Genomic DNA, 19923 nt, shown 5'->3' on the forward strand with positions numbered 1-19923 from the left:
GGGAAGCCTCAAAATGAGTCCGAGGCTTCCCTAATGTAGAAGCACTGGGGAGGAATAACTTAGAATGGCCCTGGGGAGGGAATATTTTGAAATAGCAGCAGTGGAGCGTCTACACGGGCCTTATTTCGACACAGCTCTTTCGGAACAGGCGTTATTCCTCGTAGAAGGAGGGTTACAGATTTCGGAATAAGCCGTCCGTTATTCCAAAATTATTTTGAAATAATGGAAGGGCTGTGTAGACACTTGCATTATTATTTCAAAATAAGGCTAGTATCCCAGATGGAGTTGGTAGAAAAGAAAGGGAAAACACAGGTAAAACGGGCTAATGACTGAGTCCTGTACTGATTTCTGAGTCCTGTACCGATTTAGCCACTGAAGAAAGAGACTCCCATGTAGTCTCAGGAACACAGCATGAGAATCAGCCTTTGGACAAACAAGGGACAGAACAAAATATCCTAGAGAGAGAAAGGAAAACAGAACCAGTTGTAGAGCAGCGGCAGGTTAAAGACAGAGATCCAGAGAATGGGAGATCCTGCCGAATATCCTCGGTGTGAAGATAGATGGGACCAGACCAAACTGTGAGGCTGCTTCCACCCACACATTGTTCTTTGTATGGGTGAGTGTCAGAAAACACCCATCCAGGGGCTGGGAAGAGACCCACAGGTGGGATCCACACAGAGCCTGGGAGAGCTCAGACCAAGAGAAAACAGCACGGAGAAGAGGAGGCCCTGGACGAGAAGAGAAGGGAGGCGTAACAGTGTGGGCTCTAGGGATGTAAAAGCCCTACTAGTTAACCAGAAGTGGTAAACATCACCCTTTAAGATTAACTAGCATCCCTAGCAGGCTTGGGAGCTAACTCAGCCCCCTGTCACTCAAATCCCTTCTAGTTATAGCAACTGTGGGTACTTTGAAAGATGAGCATTTGGCAGAAAAGGCCAATGAAAGGAATGGAGGGACAGCAGAGGGGCCAAATGGATAGAAGTATCCTTAGCAGCTAGGCCTGCATACACCAACTTGGAGAAAGTGCTGGGAGGAGAGGCTGGGGCCTGAAGGAAGGCAGAAGTAGACAGGACCATGGATAAAGTTCCAGATGAGACCTTGTGATGCTTCGGTATTCCTTCCAGGAGGAATTACTTTAACACAACTTTTAGCATCTCTACTCGGATGGAAAATCCCCGCTTTTCTCCCTCCCGCCCATACATTTTAAAATGAAATAATAGTTGATGACTCCAAATTACAGAGGACAGAGACATTTTTGTTAACAACTCAGAATTCCTTTAAGGCAAAATTTTATTTTTCTCTGATAACTGGTATATTAGAGACAAAGAGGAACAAATAAATCTACTTCAACCCTGGGACAGCTAAAACAACAGCCTTGAAGTTGGTCTTCCTCCATGTATTCCCCACCACTGCCTGCACACACAGCAAATGTCCACTCCCAAACCTTTTTCTGCTAGGAACACCGCAAACTAGATTCAGATGTCTGCTCTGCCGAGAAGTAGGATGTTTTCAAATGGCCTCAGCGAAAGATGTGTTTGTTCTTCATGGGATGTGGTGTTGGGGTTTTTTTTTTCCCTGTTTTTTTCCAGAGTTTGACACTAGAAATCCTAGCAAAATTCTACACAGAAGGATCTGTTGATTCTGAGTACAGGGAACAGCTACTTTTAAATTTATCCATAAATGTCTCCAGCCTTATTTGGGGGGATGATGTCAGCCTATAACCCAGCAAAGTCAGACCATGTGGACCAGCAGCAAAATTTTTTATCACAGAGAGTGCTTATTTATGTTCAGGTCGATGTATGAGTTAAACAGGTTTAGGGGATTTTTTTAAACATTGCAACAAAAGCTTACTAGCCCTTTATAAACTGGTTTGCCAGCCTGCCTCTTCCAGAGTTCCCAAAAGATTCTTTTGTCTGCTGATTTCAGTTCTACTTTCCATTTTAAAGGTAGGCTCGGAAAACCTAGATTTCTATCAGTAAATGTTGATAAACATCAACTTCACCATCCACACACAAACTGAGAAAAATATATTTCCATTGATAACAACAGAGAAAGACAGATAGGCAAGGAAGAAAAATGCTGTTTGAGAAGTTATTAGAGTTTGATTTAAGGATATTTACTTTGTGTATTTCGACGTGTGGTGGTAACAAGTTGTGTTTTTAACAATGAAGGAGCTTTAATGTCTTGAAATCAAACAATGGCATTAAATAGGTGGCTGGCCTGCCCTGTCTGAACCCCCACCCTGCAATTATGAAACTTTCAAGTGAGAAACATTGCAGGGGAGGGGAGAGGTTAAACTGGAAATCCCTTGAAATTATAGATATGAAACACTGAATTCTGACAAGCCGGTTTGTAGGACGTAGCTTGTTAGTACATCGTCACTGGGGCCTCCCTGACACTCGACTGTCTCTTTCTCTGTCTCTCCCGGCCTACTGCCTCATTTCATTCTGTGCACTAGGGATGTGAATGGTTAACCCATTAACTGGTTATGGTTAACTGGTGGTCAGGGCTGACTGAACTAGCCCACCTGCTCTGATGAAGGCAGAGGACTCTCTAACCCAGCTGACCCACCCCACCATGCCCCCACCCACCTCTATTTAAGCAGTTAACCGGTTAAACATGATGTTTAACCAGTTAACCAATTAAACAGGATTTTACATCCCTAGTGTGGGCATCACTCAGAGAGTCAGCTCTGCCAAAGTGTTCACACTGTTTGTGCCTAGCTCGGATTTCCCCAGCATTCATTTCAGGGAGCAGCTAGGAGATGATGGAACGCCAGCCGAGGCTTTACCAAAACCAGGTTCTCTCCTCCACCTTTGTGATGCATCTGCCTCCTGACCCTCACCCTCCTCCCTCTGCTTGCAGCCTTTTCATTTGGGCAACCCAGGTGAACAAGATATGGGCCACCACCAAGAGAGAGAGAGAGAACGCGGCTGTTTGACAAGCGAATTCCCAGGAAGCAGGCAGTGTGATTATTATCCTGAACAGGGAAAAACTCTCCAGCCCTGCAGGATGGAGGAGTAGCTGCAGATGAGGTTTATTGACATGAAATGCTAATATATGGTAAGGATTGAAACAGTCCTGGTCTTCTCTCCCTTTGCTGCTTCTTTCAGCACTGCCTGGGGCTCCCTTTTATTTTCCTGAGTCCTGACTTTACTAATTGTATCCCGACGTTGTCTCATGGCCTGGTCTTGTATCCGTGTTTTTGTGAAATCAGGAAAGATTTATAACAAGGGTGGGCAACCTTTCCTGTGTCGGGGGATTGACCCAATAAAAATTGTATTGGTGGTCCACATGGGTTCACTTCACCGGCCCAAAGAGAGAGACAGCAACTCGGGGTTACTCCCTCCATCGGGGCAAACCATGGCTCCTAGCTTCAACCCTGGGGGCAAGAAGCCCTGAGCTCCTGCAGAGAGTGGGAGAGGAAGCCCCAAGACTCAGTGCTCCCCCATGGGGCTGTAGCTGCAAGCTCTGGCTCACCTTGAGCCTCCACCCTCCCTCAGTGGGTGAGTTGAACCTGGGTGGCCCATGGGCCAGATGAAAATGAACAAAGCTCCCTACCCTTGATTTAGAGGCTGCTGGGTTGGGCCCGGGATCCTGGAGAGACGCAATACTTATCCAATAAGTAGGATTTGAATTCAACTGCTGTATAGGAAGTTGAGGGATTGTGTGTAACACATCACAGGTGGTGCTCTTGGAGAAAGTGAAAACAGTCTTTTTCTTTTCCCCCTTTTTAGGGGGCTGAGGGGCTTTTAAAACATAGATTCATAGCTTATGAGGCCAGAGGGAGCTGTTTGTGACCACCTAGTTTGACTTCCTGCCAACACAGGCCATAGGCCTTCTATGAATGAAACCCTCTAGCTCACAGAGTAAATCTTTTAGAATAAAGCATCCAATTTTGATTTTAAAATGGCCAGTCATAGAGAATCTTCCACAGCCTGTAGTAAATTGCTCCATGATACCACTGGGGTAGTGTTCTAGGTGCTCCCCCAAGGCAGATTTTGCCATGGTGCTCTGTAATCAGCCTAATTGAATAGAGAAGACAGGACTATGCAGCACTTTATAGACTAACAAGATGGTTTATTAGGTGATGAGTTTTCATGGGCCAGACCTCCTCCTCCTCAGATCAAATTGTGGAAGAAAATTGGCATGATATATACCAAATTTTCTTCCACAATATGGTCATGCCAATTTTCTTCCACAATCTGATCTGAGGAAGTGGGTCTGACCCGCGAAAGCTCATCACCTAATAAACCATCTTGTTAGTATTTAAAGTGCTGCATCGTCCTGTCTTTTGTTTCAGCAAGACCAGACTAACACGGCTACATCTTTATTATAATTGAATAGAGATGAGAGTTGCTGAGACCCTACTCACTAGAATAACTGCTCCCCAATGCCATTGTTTCTGTAGGGTTGCTCCTCTGTATTTAATATGAGTGTGGCTATTCTTGCTCTATTTTATCCAAATTAGCTCGAGCTAACAGCTAGGAAAAAGGCACCTGTGTTCTTTACGGATGCACACTCTCTCTCTCTCTCTCTCTCTCTCTCTCTCTCTCTCTCTATATATATATATATATATATATATAAAATAATAAATTTTACCCAGGTTAGGGAATGACAGAACTAAGGTTGTACAATCTTATATTTTTGTTCTGTGTTTATACAGCAGGCTCCACAATGATATAATCATGAATAATTGGGATCATCTTTAATTATGTGATCATACAATTCATTCCCTGCCTAATGCCATGCATAGCGGATGGGGTCATTGCTGAATATTTTTTTTGATCCTTCTCATTGTACATGTGGCTCCTGATGCTGGTCAGCAACTAAATCCTGCACTGAATACAGCTCTGTAGATTTCAATCCATGAGGCCTGTCTGTCTGCACTCTGAATGAGATTGGTGTGTGTGTGTGGGGGGGGGGGGTAGTTTACAGGAGGGAAAGTCTATGTGGTAACAGGGATCCAAGAAATCTATTTGCTACAGGGCGGGGGGGGGCACTGAATCTACATTTTCTTTTACAGAGAATATTTAGTTTTTATACTTTCTGGAAAAATAAAAACATCTACCACAGAACCCTCTTTATATGAGGGTTCTGTGATCCAGCTTTCCCTTATTAACCTGCATGGAGGCTCCTAAGGCGGGGCTCCCTGTTGTGACTGGGGTAAGTGAAATTCAAGGGTTCATTTTAATTGAGGAAAAACAGATTTTTAGGTTTATTTTTAAATAAGGGTTTTTTTCCCATGGAAAACTAGAAACGCTGATCTTAATGCATAAGGACAAGGGGGGCAAATTAAGGTTGCTTGAGAAGGCACCCCCCCACCACTGTCCTTTCCTGGAGATGAGGGGGACCACTAGCCAAAGTGTTGTAGAAAGCTTTTTTCCCCTAAGGGTGCACTACACAATCTTGCACCTTCAGCTCACCAGGCAGGGTCTCTCTCTTGCACAATCAGGAGGGGGGAGGAGTCCCTTGGCCTTGCCCAGATCACTTGGAGGGAAAGGGGACACAGCCCCCAGCGAGAGAGGCGTGTCCGCCCCAACCCACTCCCTGGGCAGCTGGAATGTTTGTTAGGTAAACACCCCATAGTAAGCGTTCTAGCCACGCCCACTTCCCGGTGGCCAATCCGAGCGCGGGAGCAGTTTCAAGGCTTCCCCACTCTTCGCCGTGCAGCGCCGCTGGACCGATACAAAATAACAAAAGCTTCGAACGTTGCAACAAAGTAACGGGGGGCGCGTTCCTTCCCCACCGCGTGCGCCGCCTCGGGCTAGCGGCCGCCCCCTACCCTGTACGCAGCGTGGTTAGCCCGGGGTGTGTGCTCCGCAGGTCGGGCGCAGCCTGCCGTGGGAGCCCGGTTGTTTATCTGGAAGAGGGAGGGGGAGCCTGGAAACCGCGCCTGTGTCCCATTTCCTCTGGTGTGTGTGTGTGTGTGTGTGTGTGTGTGGTTGGCTTTTTTTTTTTTTTTTTTTTTTTTGCTCCAGCCCCGGATTCTCCATGTTGGACCCGATCTGAGAAGCCCCGGAGCCGCTGCTCGGCTTGCATGCAGCGTGCTCCAGGGCACTGCCACGGAGGACCACCCCACACCTCCTACACACAGCACCCCCCGCCCCTGGGCCTCTTCCCTCCCCCAACCCCCTCCCGCCCAAAGGATCCCCTGGATCTGTGGGATTGTTAGATGGAAAGCGGTTCTATCATCACCCAAGTGCAGAGGGAAGAAACCCTGGTGCTTGCAAAACAAGGTAAGGGAGAGAAAGTTAGAAACTTTGCAATAGGAGGCAGGAGGCATCTCTCTCCCCACCCCCCTATTTTCACCCCCACCTCCCCAATCTGTGCGGGGGGGAGTCAACTCCGGATCTAGGCAAGGCGGGGGCGAAGGGGCTGTACCGATCTGTGCATTGGGGAGGGGGCGTCTCTCTCACCTTTCCACGCTCGGGATCCGCTCTAGTTAGCGATCTGGGGAGGGGCAAGGGGGGGCTTTGCTCTTCCATCGCTGCAGCTTTGCGGGGCTCTTCGCCACCCCCTTAATTTTGGCTAAAGGGGCGACTCAGCCCAGATGCCAAAGCCTCTCTTGACCCTTAAATGTCGTTGCGATTCCCCCCCCCCCCCCCCAGTTCCTTCCTGCCTTTTCTCCCTCGCTGGGGTGGGCTTGTTTGTGTCTCTGATCGACTCGCTTCCCTCCTTCCTCTTCTGTCCTGAGCGGCTGGGATTTGGGGAATTTTCACAAACATCCTAGCGATGTGAAGAGGAAGGCATTCCAGGGGCTGCCATGCATTCCCACCCCACCCCCACCCCCTGTCTGCGGAGCCCACCCCCTCTCTGCTCAGCCCTGGATTTTATTGCATTTGGAACGATATTTTTTCCCCCACATGCCACCGTCTCAAGCCAGGTTGGAGCTACATGGCTTCCCACCAGCTGCTGTTGGGTCTGCCTTGGCCTTGCCTGCAAGTAGGGTGATCAGACGCCCAGATATTAGGAGCTTTGTTTTATACAAGCAGCGATTCCGCACCCTCCCCCACCAATAAGAAATGTTTTGGGTTTTTGTTTTGTTTTGTGTTTCCAGGCTTGCTATCTGCTCACCCTGTCTACAAGTGGGTGCGCTCACAGGCTGGGGGGGAGGGGGTGCCCCCTGCTTTTGCTGCTAACTTTGCAGGCTTCCCCAGAATCCAGATCCCTGCTTGGTTTCATCATGCGGGTTGGGGGGACACAACAATTTAAAAATTGATCCTCTGGCTTTTGTAGTGGAAACCGAGCGAGTGGGGATGTGCCTTTGATGGGTCGCTCGGTGGTCCCGGTCTGCTTCGGGGTTTACTAGCCGCTAGTTTCAGCTTCGCTGCAGGTCATAACACCCCGTGGGGTGGAGGAGTTTTTAAGGGGGGGGACTAGATCTTTGGAAGGCTGAGAGCCCTCCCTCAGCTGGGCAAAACTGTACTTCGAGGCTGTGACTAGAGGAGCAGGAATAATGAGTTCATTGTGTATTGGGTGTTTCTGATTGCCCTGGTGATGCGTTTGTTTGTGTGCAACAGAACATGGAATTGTCCCCCCCCCCCCCCCCATTTTTTGTAATGCCCTGGGGTTGCGTGTGGGTTAATGGGGGGCATCAGTTCTTCCTCTGTGTTCTTGAGGAAGCCAGAGGTACTCCTTTGCGGGGCCAGAACTTTAGAGATACCCCCTCTGCAAATGCGCCGCACCCACAATTGGAGCCCCACTTTCCAATGCCGCTCTGCTCCCCTTTTTCAGGCATCTCAGCAGAGGGCAGTTTTCTCACAACCGGGGCCCCTGGCAGCTCTGAATTGTGACACTTCACCACTTGGGTGTCTTTTTTTTTTTTTCTTCCAAAAGAGCCGACCCTTCCCATCCACCCTCGGAGGGTGACTAAATGAGCAATGCCCGTGGGTTGGGTGCACCCTGTGTTTTGAAACTGATGGAGCTGTGCAAAAGTGCAGTACATTTTGTCCCTGGGATGCTAGAAATCAGCGACCTGCCTTTACGGAGTGAAGGGAGCCTGTTTTCCACCAATCCCTCTTGCTGTTGGGAGACCTCTATCTACAAGAGAGCTAGAGACGTGTCTTGAAGATGCTGTTCTCCCTGGCACCCCCACCCCCTTGGGTGCCCTGGTTGAGAGAGAGAGGTTTAATTGAGTGCCAGCGTCTAGTCTGGCTTGCCATGTTTCAGGGAAATGGAGACACATGGCAGTTGCCAGAGAAGTGCTAATTTGGGTGGCAAAATCCCTCGGAACAAACAAGTTGGCTGTATCGGAAAGTCGGTGGTGTACCTTGCTGGAGGAGACCTTGTGTGTTCTTTTTCCTTTTGTCTCAGTGGGTGGCACAAACCAGGAGATGAATAAGTCTGAAGTATCTTTACCAGTAAAACTTGATCTTTATAAGGAAGTGGAACAAGTGTGTGTGTGTTTGGAGAGTGATTAACTTGCAGACGGGAGCCTGGGCAAGCAAGGAGCTTTGGATCCCTTCTTTGCTGGCATGGCTGGGTACAGTTGGGGTTGAGGGCAGACAAGGTGGGGTCCTTCCCCCCACACACACTTACCAAGCTCCTAGGGGTTTTGTGTGCTGCTTTTCCTTTGGATTCTTCTGGACCCCAAATGATCCCTTCAAAAAGACGTTTCCCTAGCCAGTGTCTGAATTCCCTATTATCTGTGTAATTGGAACAATGTGAACGGTTTGTGACATTGGCTTTTGGCAGTGCACGGGCCTCTAAAGTTGAGGTTTCTCTGCTTCTGTGCTTGTTTGTTTTCCTTTTGGTGGAGTTTACCCTCTGCAATTCATTAGCGTGGTTTCAAAGGACAAGTTGTGGAATCTTCAGAACGTTAGTGGCACTCAGAAGGGGAGCTGTGTTAGTATGTAACTTTCAAGACAGAAGTCCTGGGGCACCTTACAGGCTCCCAAAAATATACATAGGAGCATGAGCTTTCGTGCGTAAAACCCACTTCTTCAGATGATGAGCTGGAACACACATAACAGAAACCAAGTATTATCAATATTGATTTATAAATACTTGGGTTCTGTTGTTTCTACGCCAGCTCATCATCTAATGAAGTGGCTTTTTCCCACAAAAGCTAATGACAATATGTATTTTTGTTAGTTGGCTCCTGGGAGTCTATTAGACGCCATTCCCTCCTCTCCTGATCAGCACTGAAGATAGTTTGACACTCCTGTTGTCTTTCCCTTTTAAATTAATCCCAGTAAGAAAATAGTATTAGGTCCCTTAATTGTCTGACAAAATAAACAACCTTTCACTTTTAGAGGTTTAGAATCTTTGCAGACGAGGTTTTCTCGATGTTTGCTCTTGAAAACATAGAGGCCCGTTTTAAAAAGGTTCTCCTGCTGTTTGTGGGTGAGATTTATGGACTTGGTAGGAGCAGCTTCTGCTACCTTTGGGATGTTTACAGAACAGCAAAGTGTTAATGGGGTTTTCTCTCCTTAAGAAGCTGTGATTTATGTGTAAGTGGGGGAATGCCCGTGGAGTTCCCCTGTATGTAGAGTCTCCTTTCTCTTTCAGCTGGGGCTCTGAATGTGCAGTAGCTTCCCGGTCAGAAAATGTATTTCCTCCTTGTCTAATATATTTCTTTGCGGGTTAATCAAAATATGGGCACTGTGAGGTTTTACTCGGTCAGCAGCACTGTGGCTCTGTGCGCGCGCATTTCTTTCCCTCCCTCCCCCATTTCTAGGAACTTCCCAAACAGATATTTCCTCTGTCCCCCCTCCCCCCCAAACAAGTGATTACTTCTGAAATGTCCCCAGAGCTGATCCTTACGGAGGAAAGTATTCCTTCCATATATCCTTTGAGGGCTCATTCCCCTCAGAGCCATTGATCCTCCATACCAGGTGCACAGACGCCACCCCCTTTCTGGAGTGGTTGGCCTTCCTAAGGGCTGGGATTGGGCAGGGTTGCTTTTCCCTGTGGCGTTATTCTCAGGGCTGGATTTTGATTGCTGCAGGGGCTCAGGGCTTCTGGCCGTGACAGCCATTTTTGGAGTCTGATCAAACAGCAACGTGATCGTGTTTTGAAAAATGCACAGCAAATTGCAGTGCTCGGGGAGGTAACTGACGGGTGCGTGAGGCCATTTTAAGATGCATTTTAACCGGCCCTTTCAGTCTGTTTACAAAAGAATGGCTCGGAAGCTGCACCAGTTGACTCCTCTTTCCTGAATCGCGCAAAACAGCTTTCCCCTCTGATTTTATCTGTTGAAAGAGAAGCCTAAGAACCTTGCTGATTGTGAATCTGATACTAAAACGTGCTCCTTGCAGTTTTGTTCCCCCCCCCCCCCCCCCGATCAATAGTTTGGAAATATTTCTTGCCTCCATTTGTTTCTAGCTGTACTTGCGTGGGCAGGGCTGGGAGCACCGGTAACACGAAGACTAAATGTACATCAGGAACGATTATCTAGTGGTTAGAACGATAGCTGTGGACGTGGGACACCCAGTCTTTGCCATAGACTTGCTTTGTGACCCAGAATAAGTCACGTAAAGGAATAGCCACAGAAGTCGTTAGCAATGTTCCCTCTCATTTTTCCATCTGTGTGCAGAATACATTTTGTTATGCGCACCAAGGCAAGTGTGGATGTGCACTACCAGGAGATATACATGCTACCTACTTATCAGCTGGGTGGCATTTGAATCTCCTGGGTGGCTGCCCAAGTGCTCAGCTTGCAGGGAACGCTGGTCCTTAGGTGTCTACCTGCCAGATTTAGTCACCTAATATCCCAGTTTGGACTCCACCAGGATCCCCACAACTCCCGCTAAACCCTGCCGGTGCCTAAGCTCACTGGGCACCTAACTTTTCCGGAGAACCGTTCCCGTGGTGCTTGTGTGCTATGAAGTTGCACCGCTGTCTTCCTCTAGGCACCTGGATGCTTCTGTCCTGCCTAAAGGGCGGAGTGATTAACAAACTGGGTGGGCATCTTCACCTGCCTACCGTGCTGGATGTGGTAGGCAGGCTGAGAAGCTGCCTCTGGGGTCAGATCCCGGCTGGTATCCAGCTGGAGGAGGAATCGGTGGACAGGAGAAGGGATTTGGACGGGGATGGCCCATCTCAGCAGCGAGTGTGCTAATCGCTGCGCAGGGGGGTATTCGGATGGGGGCCTCTGTGGACGGGGGGGGGGCCTCTGTGGACGGGGGGGGGGGCCTCTGTGGACGGGGGGGGGGCTCTGTGAGGCCGCCCATGGCTGCAACAGAGGCACAGCTGGGACGTTCCGTTCCTGTGGCGTCAGGGCGTGTTCCAGCGAATCCGAGAGGCGGTAGCTCGGGGTCGATGGGAGAATTCTTCCTTTGGCCCCGTTGCAGTGGGGGTTTGATGGACCGAACCACCTTGGGCAGGGAGCGAAACGTTTCACAGCCCTGAGCAAGGTAGCTAGGCCGCTACCAGGTTTGGGCGTAGACCAGGCCTTGGTGTCTCCTGTGGAAGCTATTCTGCTTTGGTTAGACACTTGGTCATGGGGCTAGCCTGGCGGTCAGGGCGCCCGCCTGGGAGGTGGGAGACAGCGGAAGGGAGTTTCCCATCCGAATAGTTTCAGTGCTTGGAGCGCTCTCCCTTCTCTTCACAGGGGCGCGGGGCAGGGGGGATTGAACCTGGATCTCCCACATCCCAGGTGAGTGGGAGGCAGGCAAAGCACACCCCCAGGCATTAGCCTCTCCCATTGGCTGGCTGAGGTGGCTCCCCACCTTCCATCCTGGCCTTGCATGGCGCCCGTTCTGTTCCTCCCCGTTCATTGTCTAGGGAGCCCGATTCAGGCCTTGTGGGGCAGATTCCTGGGCTGCTAGAGGCTAGGTGCTGTGCTGTTGAGTGTTGTGTTGCTGAGTCCCCGTTGCAGCACTGCTGTGTCTCTCAGGGGATTGTGAGGAGAACCGTGTGTGGCACAGCAGCGAGGCCATATAAGAACCCAAGGGCTTGTGAATCCTCGCACCCTTAGGCCTTGTCCTCCGGAAGCTCAGACAAGAGAGCATCACATTGGTCCCTTCTGGTGTTCTCACTGGTGCTGGGATTTCCATGGAGCCATGCCAGTGTGAACCCCCCGGAATAAATGGGGATGGCACCAGGAGTTTGCATTGCCTTGCTGCAGCTATGTCGGGGCAGTAATTCCAACACCAGCAGTGCACTAACAAGGAGTGGTCCTGTGGCACCTTAGAGACCAGCAAAAATAGTCAGGATCATGAGCGTTCGTGGGCAAAACCCGCCTCGTCAGATGAGCTGGAGTGGAAATAACAGAATCCAAGATATATCGATAGATATGTATGTGTAGATCGATAGATATAAATCAGCAAAAGCAGTTCTGTTAATTGGAATACCTGTGTTAATGAGGCCAATTAAGCAGGCTGGATGTGTCCCAAACAGAGCTTTTGATGTGACAATGTGGATGTTAAAGGCAGGGGAAATTGGCTTCGTAGTGCATTAAGCAGTTAAGGTATTTGTTCAAGCCCAGGGTTGGTCAGATTTGTAGATGAATTCCAGTTCTGCCGTCTCTCTCTGTAATTGGCTGTTGAAATTCCTTTGGAGAAGAACGGCTGCTTTTAAATCCATGCTTGAGTGTCCACGTAGGTTAAAATGTCCCCTACAGGTTTGTGTGTGTGGCCATTCCCGATGTCTAATTTGTGGCCATTTATCCTTTGGCGCAGAGAATGCCTGGTTTGGCCAATATCCATGGCAGAGGGGCTGGCACTTGACGGCACAGATCAGAGGACGTGCAGTCGCACGAGCTCCTGATGTTGCTGTTAGCGCTAGAGCGTTACAGTCCTTTGCCGTATATATCAGAGTAGCACTTGACAAGGTTGCAGACGAAGTGGCCTGTCGTGCCGGGCGCTGCACAGAGACGGGAGAAGCGACCGCTCCCGCTGTAAGGATTCTACAAACCAGAAATAACGTGGGGGTTTCCTGCATCGCTGTCAATGGTGCGGCCCTGCTGTGAGGGGCACAAGGCAGCAGGGGGTCCGGTGCATTTGGGAGGGGCGCAGCGGACGTGCAGTGATAGTGCTCTGGCTGCAGAACACAGCCGCCTTTATTCCTCTTAAATACATGAGTGATCCCCTCCTACACCCCCCCCCCCCGTCCCCCTCTCAGTGAGACTGGTGGGGGGAAACCAGACCTTGGTGTGTCACTGGGATGGGCAGCGGACGGGTCCCTTTGGCCTCATCTGGCGGGTGCCTTGCAGCCTCCGTTGGTGGGACTGCTAGTGTAGAGACACTTTCCGTGGCACAGAGCCGTCTCTCACACCCTAAAGGTGTGAAGTGGCAGGCTCAAGTGGCCCACAACAGACAGGAACCTCGTGCCTTATCCACACCAGGGCTACTTTCTCTCCTCAGGACCTTGTACTAGTGTTAGCAATGGGAAATGACTCGGAAAGAAAGTTAACGTCGATAAGCCTCTGTGCTCTTGGGGCGTGGAGCTGGGGGGCTTGTTTCTGGTTGAAAGAGTCGCTGGTTTGTTCTGGAAGACTTAATAATCCGTAGCACTTACATGCACACTGCGCACTAGTGCACATGCCTTCCTCGCACGGTGGTTGTGAGCTGTGTTCCCTGTAAGCTGAGCGCTTGGGTGGCTTCCCAGGAGAGATTCAAATGCCCAGCTGATTGCAGAGTGTGCATAGCCAGCAGCCTGTGTTCCTGATGGTGGTACACATCTGTGCATGCCTTGGTGCATATGATAAAATGCATTCCGCACATAGATGGAAAAAATTAGAGGGACCATTGGTTGTGACCGTTTCCCAGAGAGGTGATTTGCCTGGTGTTACCATGGGGGTTGTAACACCGGAGACCCTGGCTCCCAGCTCCGTGTTCAGGACTTGAGCACAGTAAAGAGCAGTGGCACAGATGAGGCTGAAGGTTGGGATTCTCCAGGTGGGAGGTAGGTGCCCCAAGGCCTGGCCAGGAGGCTGTTCTCAGCCACATACTAGTTCACACTTGTGAGGTCTCCTTCCGCAGCCGGTCAGGAAGGAGAATTTGCATTGTAGCTCTTCCCTCTCCCGACCTGTGGCTGAGGTTCAGGTCAGGGCTGCACAAGAGCCTGTTCCGGCTCATCCCGTTTCCCGGCTGACACCCAGCAATCGTTGCCACCCTGGGTCACCAGAGTCTCTCCAAATCACCTTGAACTAGTTTTGTGATCTGCCTAAGGCAGAGGGGGAAACTAAGGCCCGGGGGCTGCCTCTGGCCGCTGGCTTGCCTGGATCCAGCCCTGCGGCTCAGGGCTCTCCCCCAGCACAGGGGAGTCCACGCTGGTGCTCCAGCCCCTCCTCCCCGCCGCACCACCACTGGGTTGAAGCACCCAAAGTCTTCTAGGCTGGGCCCCCCGGCGGCTCTGGTGTGCGAGGGGAATGTGCGGAGGGCCCGTCTCAGTCGGGGGGCATGTCAGCGAGGGGTTGCTGTGGGTTTTTGTTTGGTTTTGCTTTCCACTTCTGTGCGGCCCCTGACCCCAAAAAGGTTCCCCGTGCCCGCCCTGAGGCGAGGCTGGACAGGATGAGACAGAGGAGGGGGCTGTCCCGGTCCTGGAGAGCTGGGGGTTCTCAGCCTTTTCCTTCCAGAGGTCCCTGTAACGGGCTCTAAAAAGGCCTGTGGGTGCCACGACTTTTTCCACGTATAAAAGCCAGGAGCAGTGTTAGGAGGCGGCAAGCCGGGCGGAGGTCTAGGGCCACACGGAGCCTCAAGAAGCTTAAGTTGCTCAGGGTTCATGGGGCTTGGGGCCCCCGATTTCGGCTGGGCCCCCCGGCGGCTCTGGTGTGCGAGGGGAATGTGCGGAGGGCCCGTCTCAGTCGGGGGGCATGTCAGCGAGGGGTTGCTGTGGGTTTTTGTTTGGTTTTGCTTTCCACTTCTGTGCGGCCCCTGACCCCAAAAAGGTTCCCCGTGCCCGCCCTGAGGCGAGGCTGGACAGGATGAGACAGAGGAGGGGGCTGTCCCGGTCCTGGAGAGCTGGGGGTTCTCAGCCTTTTCCTTCCAGAGGTCCCTGTAACGGGCTCTAAAAAGGCCTGTGGGTGCCACGACTTTTTCCACGTATAAAAGCCAGGAGCAGTGTTAGGAGGCGGCAAGCCGGGCGGAGGTCTAGGGCCACACGGAGCCTCAAGAAGCTTAAGTTGCTCAGGGTTCATGGGGCTTGGGGCCCCCGATTTCGGCTTTCTGCCTGGGCCCCAGCCCTTGGCAGCCCTGCATGGCAGACCCCCTGAACCCCGCTTGCAGGCTGCATGGTGGAGAGGAGTGGGAGGTAATATCTGACCCGCAGGCTGAGATCAACGGAGACCCGGAGCGTTGGCTGGTCTGGGCTCCTAATGGAAGGGACCCACCTCGCCCACGCACCGGCCTTCTCCCCGCCGCCTGCGCAGGAAGGACGTGCTGGGAAGCCACAATCAGACTTGGAACTAGCTGGTGGGCGGAGGAGACTTATCCGGGAGATTCCTGCCTCCCTGCTGGCTCTTGCTCCGCAGGTTTCAGCTGGGGCAGGGCGTGGTGGGTAATTGAACCCCGGCGTCTCGGGTGCCCGGATCGCCTGGTGGAACGTCTCTGAGTCCTGGCGGAAGCTGGGGCATCGTGCGTGGCCGGGCCACTCCCCGTATGCCAGTGGCTTTCGTTTCAGGGACTGAAAGGCGTTTCCTCCAGCCCCGGGTCTCTGCTCCAGCTCAGCGGTGCTCTGCTGCCCGTCAGACCCTTCACCGGGGCTTTGGTGGGCCGGGCTCCAGTGTTTGGGGGGCAGCTGAAGTGAGAGGGGAGCGTTGGCGGATTGGGGCGAATGCCAAGCTCTGGCATCCACCGGTTCCTGAGAGCGTTTTGGCTGGGAGCCTTGTTTTGGATCTCCCGATTCGTTCCAGGGAATGAATGAGCCACGGGGACTGGTGGCCTTTTTAAAAAAGGAAACCCCGCCCTGGGGGTCTGCCGTTCTCCGGAAGCACAGTCGCCGGCGTAGGGTGTGGCGCTGTAGTGTAACAGCCGGCAGGCGCGGTTCACTGCCGCCAGCGTTCAAACCATCGGAGCCCCTCTGAGCTTTGTCTGTCTCGGTTTCCGCTGGGCTTGGAAGTTTCCGGGCTCCAATCCGTCGTTTCCCAGGCCGGCTGCCGGAAACCCCGAGCGTATCCTAAGAGCAGTGCGGCTCCGGCCTGAAAACATGTAGAACTGCCGGCAGACTCTGCCTGAGTTTTTGTCTACGCTGCGCGCTTTAACGAGCAGCCGCGGCAGCGGGGCCATGGCAGCGCCTGGCGGAGGGGTCTCCCAGCGCACTCAGGCTGCGTCTACACTGTAGCCTTCTTGCGGAAAAGCTTATGCAGATGAAGCTCGGCGTGGACTATCGCCACGCTTCATTTGCATAATTAATGAGCCGCCGTTTTTGCGCAAGAGGCTTTTGCACAGAAGAGCAGCGTCGACGGCTCCTGTTTGCATAGAAACCCCCTCTTGCGCGCAAACGGTGGCTCGTTAATTATGCAAATGAAGCACGGCGATAGACCACGCCGAGCTTCATTTGCATACGGTTTTCCGCAAGAAGGCTACAGTGTAGACGCAGCCTAGGTAAAGCACCACTCCCCAGGCAGTAGCGCTCGGCGTTGGCAGCGCGGCTCCCTGTGCCGTAGCCTGGTTTACACCAGGGATGTGAAAAGTTAACCAGGAACCGGTGTGGGTGGCGCAGCTCCCCCCTACCACAGACTGGAGGCTGCTTGGTTTAGGGGGGATTGCCCTGAAAGTTGGGAGCTACTCCAGCTGGGCTGGAGTGATCCCCAGCTCGGATCCCCCTTGAGCCAGTTACGTGTTAGGTTCACCGAACGTTTAACTGATTAACGGGGATTTTGCATCCCTAGCTTACACTGGTGATTTAGCGCTGTCACTAGCTGGGCTGGGGGGGGGGGGTGTTTTCACATCCCTGCGCCAGAGCGCTATGGGGCAGTAAAGCCCCCGTAGTTTTAGTCCTAATCCCTAGATTGCTTCAGGGCCTCATTTCCTGCCTGGGGGGTCTGGAGAGAATCCGAGTGTGTTTGCTCAGAGACTTACAAGCAGCCATGCCCGGTACCTCCAGCGCCCGGCCTCCTCCTGCAGGGCTGTTGCTTGGCGGTTGCTGGAGGTCGGATATTTCGCTCCGACAGGCAGCCAGGGTGCTGCTAAAATGGCACCGCTCTGTTCTCCCTGGGCCCTGCTGACACCCTGCAGGGGGTGAGACAAGTGTTAGGTTCTTCCTGGAACAGGGGAGACCAGGGACGTAAAATCCCAGTTAATTAGTTAACCGGTCAACCTAATAGTTAACCTGTTAACCAGCGAAGTGGGTTAGCCCCCAACCAGTTAACTGGGACTGGGGAGCACTACCCGTTTCGGGTGATGCTTCCCGGTTAACCAGGTAACCTTTCCCATCCCCAGGGATGTTTAACACACACTCCTTTGAAATGTCCCTTCCCAGCCTGGCTGGGGAACACACGGGATCCCTCAGCCCCCAGAAAGGAGCAGCCTCCGCCAGGCCGCCCGGCTCTCCCGCTTCCGTGCGGGGAGAGGAGGCGGCCGGCAGGAGGCCGCTGTGGGCTGTGTGGACGGAGCACGCCGGCGTGTGGACGGGCCGAGGTGGCGTCTCGGCCCGGTGGAAAGCCGCCCGTGGAATTCTCTTTTGGGGACTGGGAAAGAGCTCTGAAGGCGTGGATGGCTCTGGAGTGGCCAACCCGCTCTGTCTCTGTCCACGGGGAGACGGGCCGGCCTGGGGGTGCCACGGGGCGTGGGAAACGTGGCCTTGAACTGGCCAGGGGGTGGCGCTCCCCAGGGAGCCGGGTCTGTGTCACGGCGCTGGGCAAAAAGCACTAGGGGATTGTAGCCGGTTGCATGGGTGGGGAGGGCAGGCGATGGAAGGGGAAGGTCCCTTGTCTAACCGCCCCCCCATCTTGGGAGCTGCAAAACCTGTGCAAGGGGAAAGGTGCCTTGTTCTTCCTAACCCCCCACTCCCGTTCCCAGGCCGGGGCTCTCGAGCGTGTGAATAATTCATGTCGCGGGGGTCCCACTCGGGGCTCTGGCTCCGGGCGAGGGACTTTCCACTCGGATTCCACGCGTGGGTAGCTAGTCGTCCTGTCCCCCCCCCCCGGAAGGGAGACGACCCCACAGTTCCTCCCCCCCGACTTTGTAAGCTCGCCCCTTCCCAGCGAGCAGCCCTGCTGCACGGGGCCCAGGCCGGAGCCCCGAGACGCTCAGCGGCCACACTCAGTGCGGTTTGGGCGCCGAGTCGCCGGTTCGTGGATGAATTCGCTTCGGGGCACGGCGCTCGCAGCGGGGCCAGGCCAGTGGGCTGCTGCGGGGACTCAGCCCGTCAGCATCAGGGGCTGCAGCTGAACTTGGCCCCAGCTGCAGGGTGCACAGAGGGGTCCCCCACCCATTCTGAGGATGGGCTGGGAAGGGACGATTTCCCATCTGTGGTCCCAGTCCGCACTGACTGGAAACGGGTGGAAGAAGCTTATTGGGCTTCCCTGAATTTGAGATTCCCACCTGCCCTGGGGCAGCTAGAAACCCAGAGGGGCAGTAACCGGAGAGGCCTGAGCCTGGGATGGGTGCTGGCTGCATTAGTACCTAGGCAGTCCCTGGCCGCGCAGCCGGTGAGAGGCGTCTGGCAAAGCCAAGTGCGGGCAGGCTGGGGAGCAGGATGTGGGGGGGGCCAGAAAGCGGGGTGCCCTCGTGTGCCTCATAGACAGTAAATCACGGTCCTCTTGTGCCAAAAATGGGCTGCCCAGAGGCTGACATACGAGTGTCTGGTTTCTTACGGGGACAGCATGAGGGGACTACACTGAAGTCCCCCCCCACCTCCCCCCGAGGACGGGGTGATGGTGCGTGAGGGGAACCCAGCTGCCAGCAAGGCGTGTGTCTTGGCTGGGCCTGGCCCTCTCGGCGGCTGCGCCCCATCCCCCATCACCCTAAAGCACTTCGGCTCGGGAACCGAGCGAGCAGCTACCTCGGAGTTGACGCCCCACCCTGCTCCCTGCGAGGGGTCCCCAAATGGCGGGGCAGAGCGGGCAGCCCGGGAGCCCCCCACCCTCTGCCGCTTCCGGCTGGACCTGCCAGCCCTGGGCTGGAAAATCCGGAAAGTAAAATGTGAAGCGGGCGAACGAGCACCGGGACTCGCTGACGGGGGCTGTAGAAAAACCGGGGCTGCGGTTCTCGCTGGGGCGTCTTGCTCAGGGTGTCTCTAGCTCCAATTGCAAAACCGTTTCAATCCCCCCCCCCCCCCCAACCATTGTGGCTGCACTTGGCACCCAGAGCGCTCAGGGCAGGCGCCTCAACAGCCACCAAGAGCTGCCGTGGCCGCGTCCTGCCCTCCGGCTCCCCGGACGGGATTTCCTACCGGCCAGCTGGATCGTCCGCCGCTTGCTCTGTGGGTCATGAAGGAGGCCAGGACACCTGGCCTGTCCCACGGGCCGCGGAGTCCAGCCACAGCCATCGCCGCAGGGAGCTCTGGGACCTGCCCAGCCGCATCGCCCTGGCCAACCACGCGGGGAACCTTGAGCCGGATGTGTCCTTGGCCTGGGGGTGGAGCTCGAGTGGCATTGGCGCGGCTGTGAGCAGAGCCCTGCCAATCCGTGGGCACCTGCCTCCGGGGATGTGGATACCATGGTGCCAAGGGGGTGTGATCGGGGACGTGCGAGGGAGGCTGCTTTTGGTGCTCCCCAGGCTCGCGGGGGACTGGAGGACTAACCATCGTGCCGTCCCCACTGCCCGTCCCAGCTCCCAGACGGGTGTGGGGCGTCTGACAGTGGGACCCCAGTGGTGTCTGGATTCCATTTTTTATAAGCCTCAGCCGCCACCTCTTGCCTTGTGCCAACCCTCCTGCACCTTTTCCTCTGGCTCCATGTCTCTCCCTCCTGGGGGGGGCTGTATTTGACTTCAGCCTTGGCTATTTTGAGAGCCTGACTCATGCACTGACCTTCATCGCCGTCTCCCCGAACGTTGGCGTGCCTCCGCCTATACGCTAGGAAATACGGTATTG

At 53.6% G+C, this 19923-nt stretch overlaps 1 protein-coding gene across 7 annotated transcripts in view; it reads left to right on the top strand.

Annotated features, from left to right (window-relative positions):
- Nucleotides 1-19923, top strand: part of CTDSP2 (CTD small phosphatase 2) — a 70108-nt gene that overhangs the window by 38553 nt on the left and 11632 nt on the right. For 3 of the 7 annotated variants that reach the window (XM_075901716.1, XM_075901717.1, XM_075901718.1), the window contains one exon: nt 2866-3063. In XM_075901716.1, coding sequence (XP_075757831.1) covers nt 3051-3063 — 13 coding nt within the window. In that variant the 5' untranslated portion in view covers nt 2866-3050. Of the gene's footprint in view, nt 1-2865; nt 3064-5959; nt 6240-6355; nt 6946-19923 lie in introns of those variants that run through there. The other 4 variants (XM_075901712.1, XM_075901714.1, XM_075901713.1 and 1 more) reach the window with 4 other exon arrangements.

The sequence above is a fragment of the Pelodiscus sinensis genome, chromosome 19 (genome assembly GCF_049634645.1).
Source record: "Pelodiscus sinensis isolate JC-2024 chromosome 19, ASM4963464v1, whole genome shotgun sequence".
Classification (NCBI taxonomy): domain Eukaryota; kingdom Metazoa; phylum Chordata; order Testudines; family Trionychidae; genus Pelodiscus; species Pelodiscus sinensis.